At 31.6% G+C, this 24,803-nt stretch overlaps 1 protein-coding gene across 1 annotated transcript; it reads right to left on the bottom strand.

Moving 5' to 3' along the window:
- Positions 1 to 18,087: 18,087 nt before the first annotated feature.
- On the bottom strand, positions 18,088 to 18,891 carry LOC141680556 (AT-hook motif nuclear-localized protein 29-like). The gene has a single exon (XM_074486750.1). It carries the CDS (start codon positions 18,889 to 18,891, stop codon positions 18,088 to 18,090), a length of 804 nt encoding a protein of 267 aa, XP_074342851.1.
- Positions 18,892 to 24,803: the final 5,912 nt, after the last annotated feature.

Below are 24,803 nucleotides of genomic sequence, written 5' to 3'. Positions count from 1 at the left end.
AGTTGCATAATTAGGTGGCGCGTACCATACCCGTATCATGATTGTTAATTGCTAGTTATTTTTAGGGAAGTAATCTTTTAGCACGTGACATGCACATATATTATATTTTTAATTTATGCGGAAAATATTTATTTTTAAGGACAATAAGCACCGCAAAGATCAATGACATTATTCAAAATAATTGGTTTTTATTATCTTACGGTGCTTGTGTACATTATGAAGATTTGATTATTACTGATTAGCTAATTACACAGTGAAAAAATAAGTGATAAGGTGAATGAAGATATCGATCATAAATATCAAATATAAACGGGAGGATTTTTATTATATAAATTTATAAAGTAAATTAGGATTTGATTGACTTATTAACACTAGAGGTAGCGCGTATGGCGATTAACATTAAAAATTAAGGGCATTTTTAGTTATATTAACGAAGGTGTATTTAATTAGGAATATAACATATATTTTTGAATATTAAAAATTTGTGACTGTTTGATAGACTTTTAAAACATTCATTAAATTTGTCATATCTGGTTAAAAATTTATTGATTTTTATTGAAATATTATTGTATTCACATTTCAGAGACAATCAATTACTCCATCCGTTGCACTAGGTTCTTAACGTTTGAAATAAAAAGTTCGGCACGTATTTTAAGGTTCTTATTTACTATAGTTCCGTAACTTGTTTTTAATTTTTTTTTTCAATAAAAGTTTAAACGTTAAACTTTTATTCAGAAAAAGAAAATTTTAAATATATGTTATAAAACTATACTAGATAAAAGTATTAAAATGTATGTCGATACTCCATTTCAAATGTTAATAATCTAGTGAGACGAAGGAAGTAATATTTTATAAATTTTTAAAGTCGATGATATTCAAATTTATTTCATAAACTTTATAAAATTTTTGGATTGTAATGAAATTTTTATGAAGTTTTCTAGAAGATTATGGTAAATTCATGATATTTTAAAATATGTTACAAAAATTTATAAATTAGATAAAACACATTGAAATCATTATATAACTGGACCAAGACATTAAGCCACGCTTCACTAGACCAAGACATTAAGCCACGCTTCACGGCGGAACTATACAAATATTTTTAAGAAATTAATAAATATTTATTATTAAATATGATAGCATTTACTTATATACGTGCTCCATTGAAAATAAAATAAATATTTTATAATTACAATAATAAATACATGCGAAAATGCATTAATATATAAAAATTATAGGTTGTTTTGTTCTACTCATGATTATTAATTTCGGAAATTAGAACTATTTGGTTTAGTTATTGATATGTGATTTATCGTGCGATTTTTGACAAATCGAATGATTTATCGGTAATTTAGCAACCCGGTAAAATATTGGACGGGTTTCTTAGCGATTTATTGATGATTTTTGAAAAATGGGCCGATTTCTATAATGGGCTTAAACTTGTCTTTTGCTAATGTATGTAAAATTTATTATTACCCCTGCAGCATATATTGTGCTCCACTATATTTCTTGACTACATCAAAAATACTTAAATATAAACTTTGAGTAACATACTTTTAACCAAATAATATGAAACGAATCACTAAGTCTAGTAGCATCCATAATTCTTTTTTAAACAAAATGATACACTCTGAACTCATAAAAACAATCAAACAATTAACACAAATTTAAAGGCTTAACAAAATGAATAGCCGAAAAATTACAATAACATGAAAAATAAAGTTTGAAATTGTAATAGAAAATTATTTTTGAAGTCAAACGATTGGCATTTATGTATATAATATAAGATTATTTACTTGCTTTTTACATTGCCAAACTTGTTAGTCAAGACTTTACTCAATTAAATATTAAATATTTAACTTGTTAGTCAAGACTTCAATTAATTATTTTTCTTATAAATTACAAAAATTTTAAAGAAAAGAATATTACGAACGATAATAATATATTTAGAAGAATATATGTAACTGTAATTTTTAATATTAACTAATTCAGAAAATTAAGAAAATTAGAAAAAAAAAATAAGATTGAGACATAAACGCTTTCGTCTTCCATCTTCTCCCCTATATATATTAATTTACCACATATACCTATATTGAAGGTGAAAACTAGCTTGAGGATTATAATTTATGGTTAAGATTTTTGGGGTAAGATTAGGGCTAAAACTTAATTTTTTTTTAATTTTTTGAATAATTCATCCGTGATCTGACGAGTGAACTAGTCATGTATGTCAAGTGTTGTGATTTTTAAAGTTCATTTGCAATGCTTTAATTGTAATATGTATTGATTAATCTTTTTAAAAAATTCCTTGAAGGATCCAATAGGAATGAAATACACATGTGTGTAAATATTATGATTTCTACTACTCATTTGCAAATATTTTAATATAATTTTTTTTGAATAATAATTTGTGTTAATTATTTATAATTTTTGGGTGATCCAATTGTAATATTTAATATAAATATATATTAATTATATGTACAAAAAAGTGTTATTGGTAAAGCACATTTAGATTGAATTTACAATGAAAAATCGATTATAATGATTCACATAATAAAGTTTCATAATTTTTTTTTCACAATTTTGATAATTTCCTAAAAAATTTTAAAACCAGGCTTATATGTGCAAAAAAATTAAAATGATGACCAAAGTTTTAACTTATCACAAGTTGATGGTAAATAGAAGATATCGTTGAAAATTATAGTTTACAAAAAAATTAAAATTGGGCCTAAAGTTAAATATTTAATATTGAAGTCAAAACTTATAACCTATCCCATGCAGGAAACCATAATTCTATAAAAAATTTAAAATGAGGGCTCTAATCCAAAACTTCAAAATGAGCATCTAAATTTAAAAAGTTAAAAATGACGCCCAACTTTATAATTGATATTTAGGAAATATAAGTCAAGCATAGTAGAAAAATTTGTAATTAGTATTTATAAAGCTATAGTTTTCTCCCACGGATTGTCATTTTCATTTTACAACTTTTCATCTTCTTCTACTTGCACATCTGTTTCATTTTTCACATCTTGATTGTTTAGGTAAAAAATTTCTTCCCTTCATTACTTTTCTTAGTTTGTTGTCGATCATTTTTCAATTTTAAAATGAACTTAGGTATTCATTAATACTAACCATTCATATTCATGTTATGTAAATTGTACGTACTGGAGAATGACATAAGATAACAAATAATTTTAGGTTCTTAGAATGTTTAGGGTGGGACCAAGAGACCTCTCAAATACTTATTTTCTCATGGTAGTTCTTTCACAAAGACTTGCTATTGTAATTAAGAAGGGAGGAACAAGTACACTTGGAGAGCTATGAAGAGTTGTATGGAAAAAGCTACTCTAAATGAATTTAAATTCACTAATGAAGGCAAAAAGACAACGTTGTGATCAAAGATTATGACATAAAAGAATGCATGCTAGGACAAAGATATAAGAAATGCTAAAATAATGAAGACTCTGAAGATGATTAATTAAGTTTTAAAAAAATCTTCTAGATATGTTTTTAGGTTGTTATTGTTAGTATTTGTGCCCTACACATAACCCTATTATATTTTGTTTATGATATTTGGATTATTAATATTTATGTTCAATCGATTATTCTTTCATAGTTTATTATATCTTAATTTACTGCGATATAAATATTAGATTAATAAATGTCCTTATAATATGATATGAATTCTATATCTTTAAGTACGTGACTAGTATTATATCCTAAATATCTCTAGTCGACTGTTATTATTATGGGACAATAATAATGCATTAAGACTAGTGTATTTATTGACTAATAATCACATCTTATTGATCATACGTATAGTGATAGTAAAATCGAAAACACGGGTAGATGTAAATATACATGGTGCTGGAGAGACCAAATGTGAGATTTTATATGTGTGTTGATAAGTAATTCTCACAGTGATAATGATGTAATGGTCCTTCTACTTGAAATCATTATATTTCTATATGATGATTAATATGACTGGGTAATGATGAAATTGGACTTTAGATGTATAATAAATCATATGAGAAATATGAATGATCTAGAAATGATTTAACCTTCCTATTTGAAGTAATATTATTGGCCTCTTGTGCGAGCTAGACTATGAAATGCGTGACACCGCGCTCAAAAGTTGATTTAGAATGATAGTCTACTCATTGATCATGGAACCCGCGATTAAACCCTGAAGAGGATGACACATAACATGCCTTGAGTTTAATCTATAATATATAGTTAGATGGATTATATTATATTGTACATTATTCACGAAAGGTTTAATCGATCACCGATTTAATTATTATTACTTGCGTAGCAATGATGTATTTCTGGATGCCACTCATTATTTATAATTTTAATATGAGATATTTAATAATTTGCCAACATAATAATAACCTATAGGGTCGACGCAAAAAGAAAGTTTGGAGGAATATTTAATTTATACTCAAATTTGAATTAAATATGAATTTTTTATTATTTAATTTTAATTAAGTTGGAATTAATTAATAGATTAAATGAAATTCAAATTTATTATTATTAAATTAGAAATTTAGTTATTGGATAATTAAGTGAGACTTAATTAGACAATAAATTAGAATTTAATATTTAATATGACTATATTGTTGGATTAGGGTTATAACTCATTTTTTTCTCTCATATATAATCTCTTTTAGAGATGAATTAGGTAACTACGTTTTTATAACAAAACCCTAGTAGCAGAGGGAGAGAGAGAAGTAGAACGAGTTCAATTTCCGGTGCTAGTACACGCCTCCTCCGTACCGGATTTCGTATGGATACCTATACGGCGTAGATCGTTAAGGCGAGATAAGTGGTGTTGGGTTGAAGTAATGATCTCTTTTTGACAACCATAATCGTAAAATACTTTAAGGTAAATATCTCATCCATAAATTAAATATTTTTTCGCATGGATCATGCGGTGGGTTTCAGTTTTAATCTATTTTTACGGTTTTATTTATTGTTCCGTTGTGCTTTTATATCCCGAAACCCAACAATGATATCATAGCTACTTGCGAAAGGTTTTAATTCGTTTATGTGTTTACTGATTTTGATGATAATATCATGTATACATTCTGTCATGACTATATGTTTGTGATTTGTATATTATGCATGTGTTGATAATCTTCCATGATAGATATTATGATATTATGCATGTGTTAATGATTAGCCATGATAAATATGATGATATTATATATGTTGATGATCTTCCATGATATATATGAAGATATTATGCATGTGTTGATGATCTGAGATGACTTTTATTATGATTAATTGTGTATGGACATAATAGGGGACTGGAACATACTGTATGTATATGATACAATGATACAGACATGAAGAATCAAGCAGAAAGTTTCTGTTTTGATTATGATGTTTTTTTTCAAAATTTTCAGCGGAGTTTGTTCTGTAAAATAGTGTTTCATATATGTTCCACTTGATATGATTAATTATATTAATAATAATAAGTATATAATAAATTATATTAATATATGTTATTTAAGCATGGTGGATGGTTATGATCTTTAGACATTAGATTAATGTTTTTTAATTATGGTTTTAGTTTTTAAATATGACTTGCATGTCGTTTTGATTCATGTAATATTAAATCTCGAATGTAACTCGAGTTCTTCTTGTAAGTTTATTAGATTAGTCTTTTATATTTTATTTATGTAATGCACCTGAAGACTTGAAGACTAGAAAAAGGAGTCCATTGAATGTGATCCAAGAAAGCTATACAAGGAAGCAAATAAAGTAAGAAGACATATGATGTAATAGATAGTTATATTTATTTACTTAACCACCTTAGATTGACCATGATCTTGATCATGAGCTTGATGAAGATCACATAGGATGGGGCCATAACCTACCACGTTTATTTTATTGCACTTTACATATATCATGTGATGAATGAATCTATAGAGTAGTTAGAATGATGTATGCTTAATTAGATTAGTAATGTATGTATATATTAGATAATTCACCCATGCAATGCCTGCTAAAGAAGATAAAATTTGTCACGATTCAAGATTTTAAAATTTAACAAACGAACATGAGATTCTTGTATTTTAGAAATACAGAATAAAAATAAGAATTTTCTTTATTTCTGATATGGGGCAATTTTGTCAAAAAGCGGGTACATTGAACTTGTAAGGTTGCGGGTTTTAAGAGAGACCATTGTGACTCCCTCTCTACTGGGAAATCAAACCATTGACAAATATTGATTTGAAGTATATTATTCAAGGAACAATTGATAATCTCTTTATGATGGGATCATGATCGTTTTAATATTTACAAAACCCTAAAGCTCATATTAAGTTGTTCACATGCCTTCCAATATGTCCAACGCGTTAACCCCTACATCGATAAGGAGTGGGTTCGCAAGAGCGAAGTACTCCCATCTATAGTGGGAGATGCGGTGAAGTATATTAATACTTTCTGACTATTATGTTTGACTTAACTAAGTTACCACAATAGGATTGTGAACTTAGAGGCATGGAGTTTGGCGAGATTTATTAGATAAATATGAACAAATGTTGTTCCATCGAACTCTCCAAGAGTTATATAGTTGATATAATTAATAAATACTGTCTATCTTATTGAATCATATTTTAGGAGTAAAGCCAAAGCTGAACTAAAATGTTGTGAAATTTGGATCTTGGCTCACCGGAAAGGATATTGAAGATTTTCTTTCCGAATTAATAGTTAGGGTTATTGATTTGATAAAAATAGTAGGAGATATATATTTTGAATATATATAAATAATCACTTGAACATAATCTAATGAGCATCTGTAGACTAATTCATTTTATGTATTTTAATATTATAGATATCAAATGACAAACAACTCAAACAACTTTTTCGTGTGGCCAGTCCTTGAGAAGGACAAGCTGACATGAACAAACTTCCTTGATTGGAAAAGGAACCAGAGGATAGTCGTCAGGAAGGAGCGAAAGTTCTATGTCATTAATGTTCCTCGCCCTGAACCTCTTCCTGAAGGGGCAACACATGTTCAACAGGCTGCTTATCAAAAGCATATAGATGCTGACATGTATGTCACCTATTTGATGCTAGCGGCTATGAGTCCTGAGCTTCAGAAACAATATGAGCATATGAATGCTTATATCATGATTGATCACCTTAAATGTATGTTTGAAGAGCGGGCTCGTCAAGAGAGATTTGATACAAGCAAAGCTTTGTATGCATGCAAATAGGGTGATCGTGATTTGGTTGGACCGCATATTTTGAAGATGATTGAATATATGGAGTACCTTGCTACTATGGGTTCTAAGATTGGGACGGAAGCCTATATAGATCTGATCCTACAATCTTTGAACAACCACTGTGCTCAATTTTTAATAAATTACAACATAAATGTGAGACAAGATACCTACCAAATTGTTGGCTATGTTGGAAACTGCCGAGACCAACATTCAGATGGTGTCCCCTGCTCCCATAATGATGGTGATCAAAGAGAGAGACAAAGGGAAAGGTAAATGGAAAGGCAAGAAGAGGATGTGATCCAAATCTGGTACTGCTCTCAAAACTTCTCCCAAATAGGCTTTGAAGCCTGGAGGCGGCATTGTAAAGGGCGATACTTGTCACTATTGCAAGAAACCGGGTCATTGGAAGAGAGACTATCATGTTTTTTTGGAGGATCTGGAAAATAAGAAGGCTGCCGGCGCTTCTGATTCAGGTATTTATGGTATAAAAGTTAACTTTTCTACTTCTAGTTCATGGGTATTAGATAATGGATATGGTTCTCGGATTTGTATAAATATGCAGGAACTGCAGGAAAGTAGGATATTGGCGAAGGGAGAAGTCGATCTACGTGTTGTGAATAGAGTAAAGATTGCTACTTTAGCTGTAGGGACTTATCATTTATCATTACCCACCGGGCTTATTTTAGAACTAGATAACTATTTTTACGTGCCTGCGATTTGTAAAAACATTATTTCGGTTTCTTATTTGGATAAGAAAGGTTTTTCATTTTTGATTAAGAAAAATGTTTTTCCTTTTTATTGAAATGCTAGCCATGGGGTTGCACATTTGTTTAATAGTTTATATGTTCTTGATCTTGATACTCATGTCTATAAAATAAATAGTAATGATAATAAACGCAATAAGATGATAGACTCAAATCAAACATACCTCTGGCATTGTCATTTAGGCCACATAAATGAGAAACGCATTTCTAAGTTACATAAAGATGGCTACCTGGATAAATTTGAATTATGAATCATACGAAGAATGCAAAGCTTGTCTCATTGGAACATAGTTTACTCCTTCGGGAATGCCTCAATGGAACATAGTTTTTGAGAGAAGAAATCATACCTTGTTGGACATGGTACGATCGATGATGAGTCTAAAGGATCTTCCAATAAATTTCTAGGGTTATGCTCTGGAAATGGCTACATATACACTAAATCGAGTTCTAACTAAATCGGTTAAAAAGACTCCATATGAGATATGAACTGAGAAACGTCATAGCATGTCATTTATGAAAGTATGGGGATGCAAAGCATTTGTGAAACGCTTGATCTCTGACAAGCTAGGACCAAAATTAGATAAATGTTATTTTATGGGATATCGTGAAGAAACAAAGGGTGTAGTTTATATAATTCTACTGAGAACCAAGTGTCTGTTGCTCGGACTGCTGTATTTTTTGAAATAGAGTTACTTTACAAGAAAAATAGTTGGAGGACTATAGATCTCGATGAAGATGTTCCTGCTCCGGAAACATAGGTTGTTCGTAGATCTAGTAGGGTTCTTCATGAGTGAGAGAGATATTATGGATTTTAATTGACTCAAGATGATGATGTGATGCTTATAGACAATGATGAACCTCTTATCTACCAAGAAGCTATGAACAGTCCATACTCTGAGAGATAACTAGAGGCCATGAAATCCGAGATGGAATCCATGTATCAAAATAAAGTATGGACTTTAGTTGATCCACCTGAAGAGATAAAACCTAAAGGATGCAAGTGGGGTTTTAAGAAGAAAACTAAAATAGATGGTAAAGTACAGACCTATAAGGCGGCACTAGTGGAAAAATGTTTCAAATAAATTCATGGTATAGACTATGATGAGACTTTTTCACCAGTTGCTATGGTCAAGTCCATTAGGATTTTGCTAGCAGTAGCTGCTCAATACTACTATGAGATTTGGCAAATGGATGTTAAAACCGATTTCTTAAATGGGAGCCTTGAAGAGGATGTATACATGATACAACCTGAGGGTTTTTTTGGATCTAAAGTTTGTTAAGATGGTCTGTAAGTTGCTTCGATCTATTTATGGATTGAAGCAAGCCTCGAGGAGATGGAATCATTCTTTTGATTAACAGTCAAAGAGTTGGCTTTATTCAAAAGGAAGATGAACCATGTATTTACAAGAAGGTTAGTGGGAGCCATGTGGCTTTCCTAGTACTATATGTAGATGACATATTACTAATAGGGAATGACATACCTCCTTTACAGGCTGTTAAGACTTGATTGGGAAATAGTTTCTCAATGAACAACTTAGGCGATGCTACTTACATATTAGGGATCAAGATCTTTAGAGATAGATCAAGGAGATTAATCGGCCTAAGTCTGAGTACATACATAGACAAAGTATTGCATCGTTTTGGGATACAAGAGGCAAAAAGAGGATATGTCCCAATGTCTGATGGGATAGCGATCTCAAAAGATAACTGCCCTATATCATTAGATGATAAGGGCTGTATGAGCAAAGTTCCATATGCTTCAACAATTGGAATTTTTGTATGCGATTATATATAATCGTCCTGATATTTCGTATGCCTTGAGCATGATGAGTAGATACTAGTCTAATTCAGGTTCTAGAGATTAATGAGAGAGGAGATATACATATATATAGTGCATATTGATGATAATCTTACGGCTGGGATTAAAAATAACATGAAAGGGACCGCGGAAATTGTCCGCGGTACAGTGTAATTACCAAATTACCCCTAGCCCACAGACCGCGGACAATTTCAGCGGTTGGGGTCAGTTATTTCTTATGCAATCCCTGGCAAACACTCACAGAACACAGATAAAAATCCAGACGCACAACACAGACAAACACAGATACACAATACAACAAACAACAAACATAACAAGCCGAGGGAGATTGAATCGGGGAGGATAGTGGACCCATAATCGAGATTTGAATCATTCCCCTATCCTAATTACGGTATATAATCGATCCCCTTTTTCTTATGCACTTGCTCAGATTAATCTTTATGCTATTTTTTCTAAGAGTTTCAAAACATTCTCGGAGGTCTTCAGCGTGGTCCTGGAAAAGTGATTTAACAATCATATCGTCCACATAACATTCCATATTGCGCCCAATTTGTTATTTGAAGACTATATTGATTATACGTTGAAAGGTTGACACTACATTCTTCAGGTTAAAGGGCATTTTAATGTATGCGTATGTTCCCTTTGGCGTGATGAAGGCTGTCTTTGGGATATCAGCCGTATTCATGATTATCTAATGGTAACCCGAAAAGGTATCAAGAAAGCCGAGGACTTCGTAGCCGGCCGTGTCATCTATCAGCTGGTCAATGCTCGACAAGAGGTAATGATCTTTCAGACATGCTTTATTAAAGTCTGTGTAGTCTACACACATCCTCCATTTATTGTTTGCTTTCTTGACTGCGACTACATTAGCAAGCCAATCATAGTATTCAATCTTAATGAACTTGGCTTCCAATAACTTTTCAACCTCGGCTTCCATAAGTTTCTGTCGCTCTGAGGCGAAGGTTCTCTTCTTTTGTCTCACGGGCTTAGCCTCGAGCTTCACATTAAGGCAATGCTTAGCTGTCTTCGGATCTAGCCCGTGCATATCTTCAGGATCCTATGCGAAGACCTCTTGGTATTTCCTTACCACTGCGATAACCTTCTCCTTCAGGTCAGGTTCCATATTTTTTCCTATACGAACCATCTTTCCTGAACATCTAGCGTAGAGCTCGACCTCTCCTACTTCGGCCCCATGCTCGGCAATTGGGCAAGACAGGTCGGCTCCAAACTTCTTCAGTTCAATATTCAGTAACTATTTATTCCGACTTGGTTCGGCTTCAAAACACTTTCTTTTCCCTTTTAAGTCATTCTCCTCGTACTCCTTGTCTTTGTCGAGGTCCTCGAGCATGATAATCCTCGTCATCTTCTGGTCCCCTCTCATCATACCAACCCCCTTTTCCGTGGGGAACTTCAGCTTGAGATGGGGTATGTACTCCACGACTTGGAAAACGGATAAGAAGGGTCGGCCAAAGAGTGGATTATACTGGCTTTCAACCCTTATAATATAGAACTTGACCTATATTTCAGCAGTATAGGGCAATTTACCGATAATAACAAGTAAAGTGATCGTACCTTCAGAGGGGATATGATGTCCGCCAAAGGCCTCGAGAGGTGTTTCGCGGCACAGTTCCATTTATTGTCCCGCTAGGTTCATCTTAGTGTATGTCCGATGGAACAAGATATTACAAGTGGGTCCTCATGAGGGCATATGACATCCTCATAGTCCTCTTCGGTAAAGGAGAGGGGCGTGGCCTTCCTGGCAAGGCTGAACTGACACATGTTATAAACTTGGCGGGTACCTCTTTCTGGCATTCTTGCTATCAAGACCGAGGGCACTGCCACCTGAGATGGTCTTCACCTCTCCCTGATATCTTTCTGCGGTCCCTCTATTTCTTGCATCGTTCTGTTCCATCTTGTCCCTCAGATGCCTTACAAACTTATTCAATTCTCTGGCCTTAATAATCTTCTCAATTATCTTCTTCAGGTGGAAGAATTCATCTGTATTATGCCCCTTATCCTGATGGTAGTCACAGTACTTGTCCGAATTCTTCTAGTGATCAGCCATTTTTATTTTGGCGAGATGGAAAAAACATGTCTTTCCTTTAATCTCATGGAGAATCTTGGAGATTGACACATTAAGAGGTGTAAACGCGGTCAAATCTCCATCTCTTCACCTTTCCAGGCCCCGACCAGTCTATTTTTTATTATCATTCCTACGATCGTCCCTTCGGTCACGGTTGGACCCTCGAGAGTACTCATAAGACCGGACTGCCAGCTTCGGCCCTCTCTTCGTGGCTCTCTATACCCTTCCAGAATTTCCATTTTCCTCCGAATGTTCCTACCCATCACATATATGTCATTCAGATATTTTGGGGGATAATCATAAAGAGATCATATGAGTTTTTTTTATCTTTCATTGGGTCCAGTCCAGTGGTTAGATATTCCATAGCCTTTTTTTTATTCAGATCGGTGACCATGTCTGCTTCCTCCTTAAACCTGGCTAGGTAATCACCTAGGGACTCGTTTTTCCACTGCCTACAATGGATGAGAGTCTCATTATCTTTGTCTCTTCGGCATAGGTGTAAATAGTGCCTTATAACTTTTCCTTCAGCTGCTCATATGAATGGATCGAATATGGACGAAGCGATTTATACCACATCGAAGTCCCTCTTTTCAGGTACGTCTTAAATATCTTACACAATATCGTCTGGATATGACCCACGCCAGTCATCAATAATTCATATTTGTCACAATTATCTTCAGGATCCCTCTCCCATTGAACTTAGTCATTTTCAAAAACTGTTCTCTTCTCTTGGAAGAGGCCGATATGCCTCTATTTCTTAACGTGGACTCATCTTTCTTAACGTGGACTCGTTTCACTTTTCGAGTACTCTTAGCCCCTTTGGTTTCTTCGAGTGATGCCTTAAACACTCTCTCCTCCAGTTTTAACTCTTCCCTTCGTAGCTTTATGACCTTGAGTTTCAGCACATCGACCTCCCATTTTTGGTCCTTTGTTCAGTCTCATCGGCCTCTTTCAATTTTCCCTTTTCTTTGTCGATATTTTCTGCTCTCAGCTTTCTTAGCATCTCCTGTTCTTCAAGAGTTGGGACTATTTCGGCTTCCTCATCGAAATCAGCTCCCAGATTCCGGGGGTTAATCACAGATTGCATCGTAGGATTAGTTTTCGGATCGGTGAACCCCGAATGGCCCTGCTCAACGTTGCTTTTAGTCATCGTCTCGATCTCAGGACTTAATCTCATATTCCCACAAACGGTGCCAAATATTATAACCAATTCTCTGCCGACTTGGTCTCCGTCCTGATGAATAAACTTCGGCCTATAAAGAGATGAATGCGGTAGATGATCCCCCGATTCACCTCTGATATGAGAATAAGTTAACTGGTTTTTGTATGGATAATTCGAAATACAAGATATTAATTTGATCCGAGAGTGTGTGTTGATGAATGAATTTTTTTTGTGTACATAACCTTATCCATCAACGTTACTCTCCGAACTTATCGGTTCGTTGCGTTTAGAGGGGGGATGTGGCAGTTGTGGCTAGGAGACTGTGTCCTCATCTTTATTGGACAAACCGTCGTCCTCGTTATTGGGCCGACCATTCTTCAGTCCACGTAGTGCCTTATCTTCTTCGGCCCAAACACGTTATACGGGCCTAATAACAGTGAGCCTCCAACATGCTATACAACACGAACTCAACTTCTTTGACTATTAGACTAGAATCTCATCAAAATAAATTACCTTCTATGTTTGGTGACTTGTTAACTGGGCTTTGGAGTTTAAAGAGGACCTTTTGGAGAGGCATATAATGGATATTTTATAATTCATAATTTATAATAAGTTGAGTTTTTCGAAGTGGGTTATAGTACAAGACCTCATCTTCAACTATTAAAAACATAATTTCCCTTTTATGTTTGGTCGTTTTTTCGTCTGCGATTTGAAGAGAACCTTTTGGAGCCCCTTTTGGAGCCATCTATACTCTTTATTATCAAAATATTGAATTACCAAATTTGGTACAACTGTTAACACAAATTGACTTTGTCCTCTATCAATTAGTATCATGACCATATAATTGTTTTTAAAATATGATAATATTATTAAATCTCAACTATTAACAACTTCAATTCTCTGCAGACTTTATTTTCTATTAGTTAATTTTCATCTAAGCAACTCTTTACTTTTATTATATAGAAAAACATTTTTAAGGAGCGATATTAAACAAATTATACTGAAAAAAGATAATTATTTTAATTTCAAAGATAATTTTTTTATCAATAATTAAGTAATATTAAACAAACTATATTAAAAAAGTTAAACAAATAATATTAAAAAGTGATTATTTTAATTTAAAAAACAACTTCTTATCAATAATTAACCTTTTTTATATTATAAAAAGTGAAATATACCGTATACGAGGAGTCTTTGATCATATTGTTTGTCTTTCTTATTATAACGAGTTAGATGGTTAACCATCTGCCTTACTTTATTGTTCAAAATCAGTTCTCCTTCTTTTCCTCTTATTCTTCCAAGATAATTATTTTAATTTTAAAAATAACTTCATATCAATAATTAAGTACTATTAAACAATTTATATTGAAAAAAATAAATATAAATATTAAGTAATATTAATTCCACACTTTTATTAATAAATGAAATCATCTTTGATTGAAATACAAAATTACTAAAGTACCAAATTTGGTACTCACCATATAATTATATATATATTTTTAAAATTTTATGTTATTAAATTATAAGTACTAACATGAAATGAATTGTAGACTTTATTTTATAGTAGTTAGTGTTCATCCAAGTACTAACACATATTGACATACTTTTTTTTAGATTTTGTTTTTTAACCTGTACTATTTAATTTTTATAAACAATTAAGCCATAATTTATTGGAACATAAACATATCAAAAGTAACAAATTACTAAATTTTGGTACTTATTAGATATTTATATATATATATTTTTTAAATTTTATATCACCAAATCATAACTACTTACTTGACTATTTTTCTTTGTAGATTTTGTTGACTTTTGGTTATAATAATAGTGTGACGAATTGACTTCTATTTTATTTACACTTTATTTTTTATATACAATTTTTTAATAAGTAATACACTCTTTAAATGGAACACAACAATTTATTAAGACTCTCATTGTAACCGCGAGTTTGATTCCCCACAACTATGTTTTTATTCAAAATTTATTGATATAATTTTCAATTATTTAATTTTAACATGGTTCGATTCCCCATAACCTACATAAAATTTATTTATAATTTAACTTTTATGATTTTACTTAGATTTCAATTTGGCATGACTATACATAGTTAAATAAGATTTACTTATTATACACTTTTAATAATGCTTATTAATAATTTCACCATATTTTGATTCTTTGCAATAATGTAATTAAAAAAAATTAATTTGTAATGTATCTTCTATTATTTCACTTGGATTTAATTATTATGACTACCTATAATTAAATATTATTTATTGCTATTCACACTTTATAGTATTTAATAAATTTTGTAAAGTAAAACACTTTAATTGTTAGTATTCCGAGGAATGATCTGAGTATAGTAATTAAAAAGTATATGTCGTTAACGAGTATTTATAAACAAACCGCTTTAATATGATAAGTTTTCGTGATCTTTTTTTTTCGAGTCTTAATAATATTATGTTGGAGAGATTTTTTTTTGTTGCTAAGTATGTATATATTGTAGAAACTAAGAAAAACAAGGGATATACCCAAGCTCTATGACAGGCCATAAAGTGGACTATCTATAATCAATCTACAAGCAGATTGAAGATAGAAAGAAATCAAAAAATATACTCAGGCCTAGTAGAAACTAGTTTAGAGAACCATAAAGAACTAGCTAATTTTGCTTTGAAATCGACCACGATCCCATCAAAAAGTTGTTGAGACCCAAAACAGCTTTTATCATGAACCCGTGCGTTTCTTTCCCTCCAAATATGATAACAAAAGATCTGAAGGCAATATAAAGAAAGGGTACGAAGTAGCCTGTCTTCAATCTGTAAAACTAACTCCAGACAGTGAAGCCAAGAGTCACCCAAAATGTGCACATGCAAGAGAGTACAAATTTTCCGAAGTACGAAAGCACAGTTGGACAATGTCTAAGAAGGTGATTGTCCGCCTCGAGACCTCCTATACACAAGTAACAAATCTGAGAAAAAGCAATGCCAAAACGAGCAAGGCGCGCAAGCGTAGGGAGACGCCCGTGACAAGCCACCCATTGGTGGTGCGCATAACGATAGATTGTGAGTTTGTGCCAAACCGCAGGAGCCCAACTTATCTCAGTTCCCCTATTTCTGATAGAATCCCAAATATTCCATGTCTTTATCTTGACAGCATGAATGCTTGCCCAAAGTATCCTGTCTTCTCTATGAACACGCACAACCGGAAAGGAAAAATGTTCAAGCCATTGCGTTAGGAGAGGATCCACGTGATGATGTCTAGAGTTGGGAGTTGGCAACGCCCAATGACCAGTTTGAAGCAGCACACCAACAGTAGCATTACTTGAAAGACCACATTGACGAATGATGGGAGATGTCAAAGTAGATACAAGACAGACCCCTTCCCACCAAGGATCAAACCACAACGAAGTATTGCATCCATTCCCTATGTCATAGGTGATGAACTACAATGCAATGTTACGAAGTTTGAGAACCTTTTTCCAGATCCAGGATGAGTCAGGAGGAATTTTCATGGTCCAGAAATGTTTGTTACGAAGAAGAGTAGCATTAACCCAAGTAGACCACAAATTAGAGTTTTTTTGTGACAACCTTGAGTAAGTGACCTATAATTTGAGCTCAATTTCAATCCACCATATTTTTAACACCAAGGCCCCCTTCCTTCTTAGGGAGATAAACTATTCTCCAAGATATTTTAGCACCACCTTTCTGATTAATATTACTCCTCCACAAAAAAACGAGTCAACAAAGATCACATATGTGCATGAACCGCCGTTGGAAGCAAAAAATGGTTGCACCAATAGGCCTCGATAGCATGTAGAACAGAGTTTATTAGGCGAACTCTTCCAGCAAAAGAGAGTAGTAGTGAAGTCTAATTATGAATTCTAGCAGTGATTTTATCAATCAGGGGAATGCAGTCATTCAAGCACAACTGACCAGAAATTGAAGACACCCCAAGAAAAAACTATTGCTTTTGTGAATGCTTGGCTGAAGCCCACTCATAGAGGAACAAGTGCTTGCATTTCCAATGATATTTGAAGGCAGGAGGCTTTGGCTTTAATAGACAACAGAGAACATTGATGCATATAGTGAAGAGATAAGGCGACAAAGGATCACCTTGGCGAATTCCTTGCGCACCATCAAAATAACCGTGAATAATGCCATTAAGTTCGATAGAAAACTTTGTTGTGCAAATGCAAGCTTTAATCCAAGAGATAAAAAGGGATGAGAATCCCATTTTTTCCAAAGTAGCCAAAACAAAAGGCCATTGGAGAGATATAAATGTAGTATTTGACATTTTATAATTTAGGCCCGTACTTCACACATGTTACTAACTAGTATAATAGACTTTTGTATAATTTGTAAACTATTATAAAAAATAACAACTGTAGTTGACAAATAATAAATTTAAATTATTTACATTTATAGTTTATATAATTTTTTTGACCAAAAACTGGACCCAACATTATGTCGGTTTTGTAAATCACAAGGAGTTATGAAATACTTATTAGTTGAATGTAACTACATTGCATCAAATTTTCTTAGGTATTTATGGGATTATGTGATAAATTAATGGAATATTATGTGTTATTAAGGTTTTTTTTCATAGAAGAGATGTGAGAATAATTCTGTTTTAAAATAATTAACTTTGTTGATTAAAAATATTAACACATTGCATAAGTAAATTTTGTTTCAGAGATATGACCAATAGATTATACCTTGATTAAGCTAATATGGAATGATGAGTTGGTTATTAGTTCCAATTAAAACGGCATATTTTCTAGTAAACAAATTAATTAATTAAAAAAATATCAAGTAAAGTGTAATTATTTAATTATGAACTTAACAAAGTATATATCTCAGAAATCATTGTTCATAAATTAGCAAAGAGAATACCCTTCTATCATTAAATAATTTGTAAACTTTTATTAGATCTCAAACTACCGATCTTTTTGACTTAAAAATTAACCCACTAAAAGAAATATTGTCTAGAAGCCTTTTATCTAAATACACGGGTTGTTGATTCAATATCTAAAAGGGAGGCCCTGGTGCAACAAAATTATTTGGCAAATCTACAGCAGGCCCTGCATTAAACAAAGAAAGACTAGTACCAACACTTCCTATCACGGTAAATGCCTGAGATATTAGTGGCTGAACCTCCTGCACCTGATTAGCACCATTTGCTGCATTTTCCCGCTCTGCTGCCCCGTGCCTCTCCAATGGTATACGCTCAAATACCGCATTAGCAAAAGTAGCCACCATCAAAATAACTGCACCTTTGGCAATCAGCGGACCTACCACTTTTCCCCCAAGAACTTTCCCTTGTCCTCCTGATAAAAAGATCGATAGGCTCCCGAATCCTGGTGGAGCCGGGGGAGGAAGCACTGTCCAAGTAATCGAAATAATCTCAAAAGCATCTGGCAGTGTAATAACGCCCCCAGACAAGGAAGAAGAAGCATGTTGGTGGATGATAACATTCCAAACTGTCCCCTTCCCATTAAAGATACACACACCTCTGCCTCTCTGCATTGCATATGTGTTAAGGGTCTCCATTATGTCAGCGCCCGATGAAATTTCAAGAACGTGCGCCTCGAGAACAATGAAGCTCTCACAATTGCGGACAACAGGAGTCTTAGGCTTGTTTTTGGAGCCACGAGGACGGCCTCGTGGACAACTTTTTGGGAAAAAACCGCCACCCCCTGTAGAGTTGTTGTTCTGGGGATTGGTGTTGTTCAGGGGATTGGTTTCAAAATCAGAGTGGTGTGGTTCATGAGGTGGGAGTAACCGTTGAACCATTTGGGAAGAGTCTTGGCTTTGGTTGTTATCGCCTTCCATCTGTAAATGTAACATAAAACTCTAGATCATTACCGATTTACTATATCACAACATGTTGGTAGTGCCTTATATTTATATGATTTAAAATACAGTTTTGATTGAAAACCGATTAGGCAATAATTATGGATTTGAAAATTATTTTATGTAGATATTAATAAGATACTGGAGTAAATTAATGACTAAATTAAAAACTAAAATCCAATAGATTTTGACTAGTTTTTATTTTCTTTGATTTGTATGTCACGGGTCTGTTACAAATATAACAACTGATTAAATTGCTACTCAGATATGGATTTTGCATATATTTACCTAGGGGCATACTGCTAGTTGCTTGACTAGGGTTTTTAGCACGTGGGATATAAACATGATTATTAGTTGCTAATTTTCTCGCACGTGCACGGACAAACTCTAGTTGCATAATTAGGAGGCGCGTACCATACCCGTATCATGTTTGTTAATTGCTAGTTATTTAGTGAAATAATCTTTTAGCACGTGACATGCACATATATTATATTGTTAATTTGTGCGGTAAACATTTATTTTTTAGGATAATAAGCACCGCAAAGATCAATGACATTATTCAAAATAATTGGATTTTATTATCTTACGGTGGACGTGATTATTAGTTGCTAATTTCCTAGCACGTGAGTTGCACGGACAAACTCTAGTTGCATAATTAGGTGGCGCGTACCATACCCGTATCATGATTGTTAATTGCTAGTTATTTTTAGGGAAGTAATCTTTTAGCACGTGACATGCACATATATTATATTTTTAATTTGTGCGGAAAATATTTATTTTTTAGGACAATAAGCACCGCAAAGATCAATGACATTATTCAAAATAATTGGTTTTCATTATCTTACGGTGCCTGTGTACATTACGAAGATTTGATTATTACTGATTAGCTAATTACACAGTGAAAAAATAAGTGATCAGGTGAATGAAGATATCGATCATAAATATCAAATGTAAACGGGAGGATTTTTATTATATATATTTATAAAGTAAATTAGGATTTGATTGACTTATTAACACTAGAGGTAGCGCGTATGGCGATTAACATTAAAAATTAAGGGCATTTTTAGGTATATTAACGAAGGTGTATTTAATTAAGAATATAACATATATTTTTGAATATTAAAAATTTGTGACTGTTTGATAGACTTTTAAAACATTCATTAAATTTGTCATATCTGGTTAAAAATTTATTGATTTTTATTGAAATATTATTGTATTCACATTTCAGAGACAATCAATTACTCCATCCGTTCCACTAGGTTCTTAACATTTGAAATAAAAAGTTCGGCACGTATTTTAAGGTTCTTATTTACTATAGTTCCGTAACTTGTTTTTAATTTTTTTTTTCAATAAAAGTTTAAACGTTAAACTTTTATTCAGAAAAAGAAAATTTTAAATATATGTTATAAAACTATACTAGATAAAAGTATTAAAATGTATGTCGATACTCCATTTCAAATGTTAACAATCTAGTGAGACGAAGGAAGTAATATTTTATAAATTTTTAAAGTCGATGATATTCAAATTAATTTCATAAACTTTATAAAATTTTTGGATTGTAATGAAATTTTTATGAAGTTTTCTAGAAGATTATGGTAAATTCATGATATTTTAAAATATGTTACAAAAATTTATAAATTAGATAAAACACATTGAAATCATTATATAACTGGACCAAGACATTAAGCCACGCTTCACTAGACCAAGACATTAAGCCACGCTTCACGGCGGAACTATACAAATATTTTTAAGAAATTAATAAATATTTATTATTAAATATGATAGCATTTACTTATATACGTGCTCCATTGAAAATAAAATAAATATTTTATAATTACAATAATAAATACATGCGAAAATGCATTAATATATAAAAATTATAGGTTGTTTTGTTCTACTCATGATTATTAATTTCGGAAATTAGAACTATTTGGTTTAGTTATTGATATGTGATTTATCGTGCGATTTTTGACAAATCGAATGATTTATCGGTAATTTAGCAACCCGGTAAAATATTGGACGGGTTTCTTAGCGATTTATTGATGATTTTTGAAAAATGGGCCGATTTCTATAATGGGCTTGAACTTGTCTTTTGCTAATGTATGTAAAATTTATTATTACCCCTGCAGCATATATTGTGCTCCACTATATTTCTTGACTACATCAAAAATACTTAAATATAAACTTTGAGTAACATACTTTTAACCAAATAATATGAAACGAATCACTAAGTCTAGTAGCATCCATAATTCTTTTTTAAACAAAATGATACACTCTGAACTCATAAAAACAATCAAACAATTAACACAAATTTAAAGGCTTAACAAAATGAATAGCCGAAAAATTACAATAACATGAAAAATAAAGTTTGAAATTGTAATAGAAAATTATTTTTTAAGTCAAACGATTGGCATTTATGTATATAATATAAGATTATTTACTTGCTTTTTACATTGCCAAACTTGTTAGTCAAGACTTTACTCAATTAAATATTAAATATTTAACTTGTTAGTCAAGACTTCTATTAATTATTTTTCTTATAAATTACAAAAATTTTAAATAAAAGAATATTATGAACGATAATAATATATTTAGAAGAATATATGTAACTTTAATTTTTAATATTAACTAATTCAGAAAATTAAGAAAATTAGAAAAATAAAATAAGATTGAGGAACATCACATAAACGCTTTCGTCTTCCATCTTCTCCCATATATATATTAATTTACCACCTATACCTATATTGAAGGTGAAAACTAGCTTGAGGATTATAATTTATGGTTAAGATTTTTGGGGTAAGATTAGGGCTAAAACTTAATTTTTTTTTAATTTTTTGAATAATTCATCCGTAATCTGACGAGTGAACTAGTCATGTATGTCAAGTGTTGTGATTTTTAAAGTTCATTTGAAATGCTTTAATTGTAATATGTATTGATTATCTTTTTAAAAAATTCCTTGAAGGATCCAATAGGAATGAAATACACATGTGTGTAAATATTATGATTTCTACTACTCATTTGCAAATATTTTAATATAATTTTTTTTGAATAATAATTTGTGTTGATTATTTATAATTTTTGGGTGATCCAATTGTAATATTTAATATAAATATATATTAATTATATGTACAAAAAATTGTTATTGGTAAAGCACATTTGGATTGAATTTACAATGAAAAATCGATTATAATGATTCACATAATAAAGTTTCATAATTTTTTTTTCACAATTTTGATAATTTCCTAAAAAATTTTAAAACCAGGCTTATATGTGCAAAAAAATTAAAATGATGACCAAAGTTTTAACTTACCACAAGTTGATGGTAAATAGAAGATATCGTTGAAAATTATAGTTTACAAAAAAATTGAAATTGGGCCTAAAGTTAAATATTCAATATTGAAGTCAAAACTTATAACCTATCCCATGCAGGAAACCATAATTCTATAAAAAATTTAAAATGAGGGCTCTAATCCAAAACTTCAAAATGAGCAACTAAATTTAAAAAGTTAAAAATGACGCCCAACTTTATAATTGATATTTAGGAAATATAAGTCAAGCATAGTAGAAAAATTTGTAATTAGTATTTATAAAGCTATAGTTTTCTCCCACCGATTGTCATTTTCATTTTACAACTTTTCATCTTCTTCTACTTGCACATCTGTTTCATTTTTCACATCTTGATTGTTTAGGTAAAAAATTTCTTCCCTTCATTACTTTTCTTAGTTTGTTGTCGATCATTTTTCAATTTTAAAATGAACTTAGGTATTCATTAATACTAACCATTTATATTCATGTTATGTAAATTGTACATACTGGAGAATGACATGAGATAACAAATAATTTTAGGTTCTTAGAATGTTTAGGGTGGGACCAAGAGACCTCTCAAATACTTATTTTCTCATGGTAGTTCTTTCACAAAGACTTCCTATTGTAATTAAGAAGGGAGGAACAAGTACACTTGGAGAGCTATTAAGAGTTGTATGGAAAAAGCTACTCTAAATGAATTTAAATTCAATAATGAAGGCAAAAAGACAACGTTGTGATCAAAGATTATGACATAAAAGAATGCATGCTAGGACAAAGATATAAGAAATGCTAAAATAATGAAGACTCTGAAGATGATTAATTAAGTTTTAAAAAAATCTTCTAGATATGTTTTTAGGTTGTTATTGTTAGTATTTGTGCCCTACACATAACCCTATTATATTTTGTTTATGATATTTGGATTATTAATATTTATGTTCAATCGATTATTCTTTCATAGTTTATTATATCTTAATTTACTGCGATATAAATATTAGATTAATAAATGTCCTTTTAATATGATATGAATTCTATATCTTTAAGTACGTGACTAGTATTATATCCTAAATATCTCTAGTCGACTGTTATTATTATGGGACAATAATAATGCATTAAGACTAGTGTGTTTATTGACTGATAATCACATCTTATTGATCATACGTATAGTGATAGTAAAATCGAAAACACGGGTAGATGTAAATATACATGGTGCTGGAGAGACCAAATGTGAGATTTTATATGTGTGTTGATAAGTAATTCTCACAGTGATAATGATGTAATGGTCCTTCGACTTGAAATCATTATATTTCTATATGATGATTAATATGACCGGGTAATGATGAAATTGGACTTTAGATGTATAATAAATCATATGAGAAATATGAATGATCTAGAAATGATTTAACCTTCCTATTTGAAGTAATATTATTGGCCTCTTGTGCGAGCTAGACTATGAAATGCGTGACGCCGCGCTCAAAAGTTGATTTGGAATGATAGTCTACTCATTGATCATGGAACCCGCGATTAAACCATGAAGAGGATGACACATAACCTGCCTTGAGTTTAATCTATAATATATAGTTAGATGGATTATATTATATTGTACATTATTCACGAAAGGTTTAATCGATCACCGATTTAATTATTATTACTTGCGTAGCAATGATGTATTTCTGGATGCCACTCATTATTTATAATTTTAATATGAGATATTTAATAATTTGCCAACATAATAATAACCTATAGGGTCGACGCAAAAAGAAAGTTTGGAGGAATATTTAATTTATACTCAAATTTGAACTAAATATGAATTTTTTATTATTTAATTTTAATTAAGTTGGAATTAATTAATAGATTAAATGAAATTCAAATTTATTATTATTAAATTAGAAATTTAGTTATTGGATAATTAAGTGAGACTTAATTAGACAATAAATTAGAATTTAATATTTAATATGACTATATTGTTGGATTAGGGTTATAACTCATTTTTTTCTCTCATATATAATCTCTTTTATGGATGAATTAGGTAACTACGTTTTTATAACAAAACCCTAGTAGCAGAGGGAGAGAGAGAAGTAGAACGAGTTCAATTTCCGGTGCTAGTACACGCCTCCTCCGTACCGGATTTCGTATGGATACCTATACGGCGTAGATCGTTAAGGCGAGATAAGTGGTGTTGGGTTGAAGTAATGATCTCTTTTTGACAACCATAATCGTAAAATACTTTAAGGTAAATATCTCATCCATAAATTAAATATTTTTTCGCATGGATCATGCGGTGGGTTTCAGGTTTTATCTATTTTTACGGTTTTATTTATTGTTCCGTTGTGTTTTTATATCCCGAAACCCAACAATGATATCATAGCTACTTGCGAAAGGTTTTAATTCGTTTATGTGTTTACTGATTTTGATGATAATATCATGTATACATTCTGTCATGACTATATGTTTGCGATTTGTATATTATGCATGTGTTGATAATCTTCCATGATAGATATTATGATATTATGCATGTGTTAATGATTAGCCATGATAAATATGATGATATTATATATGTTGATGATCTTCCATGATATATATGAAGA

The sequence above is a fragment of the Apium graveolens genome, chromosome 8 (genome assembly GCF_009905375.1).
Source record: "Apium graveolens cultivar Ventura chromosome 8, ASM990537v1, whole genome shotgun sequence".
Taxonomy (NCBI): domain Eukaryota; kingdom Viridiplantae; phylum Streptophyta; class Magnoliopsida; order Apiales; family Apiaceae; genus Apium; species Apium graveolens.
This window is presented reverse-complemented; position numbering and strand designations above follow the sequence as displayed.

What these genes read in the sequence shown, in the direction of transcription:
- LOC141680556 (XM_074486750.1), bottom strand. Translation starts at nt 18,891, where the DNA reads ATGGAAGGCGATAACAACCAAAGCCAAGACTCTTCCCAAATGGTTCAA.